Source organism: Tarenaya hassleriana, unplaced genomic scaffold (genome assembly GCF_000463585.1).
Source record: "Tarenaya hassleriana unplaced genomic scaffold, ASM46358v1 Cleome8, whole genome shotgun sequence".
NCBI classification, from domain to species: domain Eukaryota; kingdom Viridiplantae; phylum Streptophyta; class Magnoliopsida; order Brassicales; family Cleomaceae; genus Tarenaya; species Tarenaya hassleriana.
Window position 1 is genome coordinate 163830 of NW_010970490.1, and position 4706 is coordinate 168535.

A 4706-nucleotide genomic window follows, 5' to 3' on the forward strand; every position below is an offset into this window, starting at 1 on the left:
GCTCGTGCGGAGTTGGGGGAGGTTCGAGCCGACAGGACATGATCGTGTGTCTGAAGCACCTCTTTCGCTGCTTCTGGTGAAGACACGACCACTGTGTTTAAAGTCCCAAGCTTCAGGCTCATTACTGGTCCGTAAGTTTTGGAGAGCTCGGCGATTGAACGGTGAGGATTTTTTCCGAAATGGAGAATGTTTCCGATGATGGGCAACGGCGGAGGACCCGGTGGCAGTACGACGGATCCGCCAGAGCTCGACCGGGATTTGGCGGTGGCGAAGACAAAGAAACATGACAACAGAAAGCAGACGAGGAGAAACAATGCTGGTGCTGAAATATCCATCTCTCTGTTTTCGGGGTTTCTGCTCTCCCATAGGTATACATATATACGTATATTTATCAAGATGAGAAAAATACGATATAACATGTACATATTCAACTTGCTTTCTGAAAAATATTATCTAAAAATATAACATGCTTTCGAGATGTTATTTCCTTTCATAAAAAGGAAAAAAAAACATGTTTTGCGATACTCTTATAAATTAAAACATTTGGTTGGATGTTGGAAAAATAACGGATTTAGGTCAATATCACCGGAATTATATTGTTCAATCTCATTAAACTTATTCAAATTTTAAAATTAATTCATATAAAATTATGCCACTATTACGTTGCACACTTTGGTCAGATGAAACGGTGAGCTGTCACAAATCGTCGGAGATAACAATTACTACACAGGATATTGAAATAAAAAATCTCAATAATTGAACTATTATAAAATTTCCATATGAACTTTTCTAAAATCTTATATAAATATTTAAATTTCTGAAAAACTTCCAAATAAATCCAAAATACGTTAATAATATCACCTATTTTTATTTAAAAAATATCTAAAATTTATATTTATTTAAAATTTCTTTTAAAATCTAGGTATTTATATAGGATTTTTAAAAGTTCGGTTATTTATATGGAAATTTATAGTTCAGGTATTTATACGAGATTTTTGTAATAGTTGAGGTATTTATATATTATTTTTCTTAAAAAAAATATCTTCTTAATCTCTTTTATACCCTTACATACCGGAAGACGATCGTCATGTGTTAAAATTTTTTTATAATGACTGTAATTAGAAGATTATAAGAAGTAAAAGACAGGGACAAAATTAAATAATGTTGCATGATTTTGTGAAGTTAAATAAAAAATATAAAGATGCCAACGCTATTTTTTTTTTCTCTCTCGTGATTTTAAAGAACATAAGCTTATAACTTCAGTTTCAAATTATACAATCACTGCAAAAAGACGTGCTTATTTTATTTTAACAAATAAGCATTTATCATGTAAATCAAAGGATTACTCATAAAATCAAACAAATGAACCGGGAATTACAGAGATCAAAGAAGAAAAGGGATTGGATCAAATATCCGAAGGAGTTGGTCCGACGTTTTTCTTGATGGGAACGGCATAGAGGGGCTGGGCCTTGTGCAGTGTAACACCGAAGGCCTCTTCCATGTCCAATTTTTCGGGGACGACGCCGTTTTGGAGTTTCCAGTCAAAGGAATGTAGAAGTGAAACAAGCATCATAGGCACCGTCTTAAAAGCCAGTTGCATTCCCGGACATATCCTTCGTCCGGCTCCGAACGGTGTCAATTCGAAATCTTTGCCCTTCATGTCTATTTCACTTCCCAAGAACCTCTCCGGTTCGAACTGCGTCGGGTTGTCCCACACGTTCGGGTCTCGTCCTATAGCCCACACGTTAACTAGAACCTGTTTCCATCACAGGAAAAATAGTTTTTTAGTTTGAATGTTTACAAGATTATTAGCATTCTATGAAAAATGGTTGGCATTAGATGAAGATATCTCGACAAATACCTGAGCGTTCTTAGGCACGAGGAAGTCGGAAATTTGGACATCTGATTCTGCTTTGCGTGGCAGGAGAAATGGAGCTGGTGGGTGCAAACGTAGAGTCTCTTTCATCACTGCTTGTATATACGGGAGTTTCGGGATATCGGATTCTTGAATTACACCGTTTTCCCCTATTAACCGCGCAATCTCGGCCTGAGCTTTCGCCATAGTCTCCGGCCTGTGGAGTAACTCTGCCATTGCCCATTCCACCGTACTGGAGTTAGTGTCGGTACCCGCTAAAAACAAGTCCTGACACAAAGACGTATATGACATTAGATATCATATCCATGAGTAGAAGACATACCCATCTTGAAATGTACAAAATTTATGCAAAAGACTTACGAGAAGTAAGTGTCTGATGTCTTTCATGCTGAGTTCTGATTCATTTTCGTGGACGATATCGATAAGGGAATCCAACACATCTTTTGGCTCGGTCCTAGACGACCTCTTCGCGGTCCGAGAATCGATAAACCCCTGGAAAACCTCAAACAGCCTGTCTGAACAAGCCTTCAACTCTTTCCGGATACCTTGCAGATCAAGAAATCTAAGGATCGGGAAAAAATCGGCGAGGTTGGGTTTGCCGGCAGCTGTCATGATACCGACAACGAGATCGTGGAACTCGTTAGAGGCTGTGTAGTCGTAGGAGGCGAAATTGATGGAGAAGAGGGTGTTTGAGATTATATTGACGGCTGTGACAAACGATGCACGGCCAATGTCCACAGCTTCTCCTCTGTTGCAGCTATCGTTGAGGAAATTTAGGAGTTCCTGTAACTTGTTCGTCCGTATTGGCCTTGTGGCTTCGAGACGACTCGGAGAGAAAACTTGGGCGGCCGATATTTTCCTTAGTAACCTGAAAAGCACAGTATAACGATATATATACCATCAGTTTTCGTATATTTTCTTTCTTTGAAAGTCTGATAAACTGTAAATCGATGTTTAGTTTCAACTTCAAAGGGCCATGTAAATATCTATTTGATTTGATCTCCGTTTTGTTTCGTATACGTGTGAGATTTTGTAGGAATTACGGTACCTCCAGCGAGCCAAGGCCGGTAACCAGACAACGGAAACCTCGTGATGACCGATGGCTCGAACCGGGTCGCTGAAGGTTCGACCCGACAAGGCCTGGTCGTGGACTTGAAGCACCTCTTTTGCTGCGTCCGGTGAAGACACGACCACTGTGGTTAATGTCCCCAGCTTAAGACTCATTATGGGTCCGTAAGCTTTCGAGAGTTCGGCGAGTGAATGGTGGGGATTTTTCCCGACGTTGAGAATATTCCCGATGATCGGCAAACGCGGAGGACCCGGCGGAAGCACGGCAGATCGCCGGCGGGATTTGACGGCGGTGAAGAGGAGGAGACATGGAAGGAGAAAGCACGCGAATAGGAGGAGTTGTGTCGTGGAGAAGTCCATTGGTCAACCGTGTTTTGCTTTGATATCTGGATGGCTTTCTTGTCTGAATTTATAGACATGGACAAGCCCGTCGACATTTTCTCGAAAATAAATTAATAGAATTAAAGCTTATATTCCAATTGACCAAGTTGACAATATTTTATTTGGCGTCTTCTTTTTCTTCCTTCTAATCAACGTCCCCAACTAAGACCGGACTTCCATTCCTCTCCTATTTTCATCGTATTTTTCCTATAGCAGCCCCGACAATAATTAATCCTATTTCTGTAATTGTCTGGCACTTTTCTTTTTTCTCTGTGAAATTTCCCGCACTTGACACCATCTCGAAACGTATTGTACGTTTCTTGATAAAGAGCCTAGTATATTATGTATAAACTATCTTCGTATAGTAAGGGATTTGACTCACGTAAAAATTGAATTAATAAAGCATATGAATCAAATTAAATATGTTATGTTACGTGTATGAATTTATCCAATAATAGTTAGCGATTCTATAAAAAAAAAGGAGTGGAAAATATTGATATCTAGTTTTGAATCCATACATTAGCAATGAATTATGAATTCGAGCAGCGATAATTATTAAACCAGAATGGATTAAAAAAAAATATCCGGATTGGTGAAAGTCTATAGAATTGCCTTTTGATTGCAATGTATCGAATCATTTTCAGACATAAACAAATGTAGTTAAGATTGGGGGTATGCATGTTGGAGGAAAACATGGAAAGACGGCACATTGGTTTGGAAACGAAGGGTGGATGGAAAAATCATAAGATGTATGTTCCGAGAAGCTTGCTATGGCGAAATAATACATAAATTGCAGTTATTATCATTATTCCATTTTACGTGAATACCAAGTGGAAAAATTGTTTAGCAAGTTTTAAAATGTCTAACTATGAATTTTACAAGGACCCCATTGGAAAAGAAGTTTGCTTCCATCGTCAAATAAAACACCGTCATGTAGGGAAAAAAACGATTTTGATTATATTTTAATTGCGTCATTCAAATCACTATATCCGTATAGTTTACCATAGAACCTTCGATTAGTCTACAGAGTAAACAAGGATTTGTTGAATTTGCATTTTTCTAATATATATATATATATATATATATATATAATATCTGTTATTACATTCAATTCTTCCCATTTTCTTTTTATTTTTAAAATAATCATTTTCTAAATATTCCATTTGTTTTATTTTTATATTTATTTTGATATTAATTTTAGATTTAATACGGAAATATAACAACTATTTTTTTTAAATATGACTCGACTGGGTTGATTTGATTTAATTTCGAACAATAAAATACAGACAATCGTAGAGAAAATTACTGAATATCAAAAAATGAATAAGAATAGGGTTAAACAATCCTCGGGGTTTTGAAGATAACAATATCCGAGGGGAAA

At 37.4% G+C, this 4706-nt stretch overlaps 2 protein-coding genes across 2 annotated transcripts in view; both read right to left on the bottom strand.

Annotated features, from left to right (window-relative positions):
• The window catches only part of LOC104801998 (cytochrome P450 76C4-like), a 2509-nt gene extending 2016 nt beyond the window's left edge, over positions 1-493 (bottom strand). The window contains exon 1 of the mRNA XM_010525398.1: positions 5-493. Within this exon, the coding sequence (XP_010523700.1) occupies positions 5-425 (421 nt within the window). The 5' untranslated portion in view covers positions 426-493. The remainder of the gene's footprint in view (positions 1-4) is intronic.
• Positions 494-1282: 789 nt separating this feature from the next.
• Positions 1283-3310, bottom strand: LOC104801999 (cytochrome P450 76C4-like). Its single transcript, XM_010525401.1, has 4 exons — positions 2925-3310; positions 2237-2744; positions 1862-2143; positions 1283-1756 (listed from the first exon to the last, which is right to left on the bottom strand). The coding sequence occupies exons 1-4, from the start codon at positions 3302-3304 to the stop codon at positions 1406-1408; spliced, it is 1521 nt and encodes a 506-aa protein (XP_010523703.1). The 5' UTR covers positions 3305-3310; the 3' UTR covers positions 1283-1405.
• Between the last annotated feature and the right edge of the window lie 1396 nt (positions 3311-4706).

What these genes read in the sequence shown, in the direction of transcription:
- LOC104801999 (XM_010525401.1), bottom strand. Translation starts at nt 3,304, where the DNA reads ATGGACTTCTCCACGACACAACTCCTCCTATTCGCGTGCTTTCTCCTT. An exon ending in CCGGCCTTGGCTCGCTGGAG is followed by an intron (nt 2,745 to 2,924) that starts GTACCGTAATTC and finishes TGTGCTTTTCAG; the next exon opens with GTTACTAAGGAAAATATCGG. An exon ending in ACATCAGACACTTACTTCTC is followed by an intron (nt 2,144 to 2,236) that starts GTAAGTCTTTTG and finishes TCTTTGTGTCAG; the next exon opens with GACTTGTTTTTAGCGGGTAC.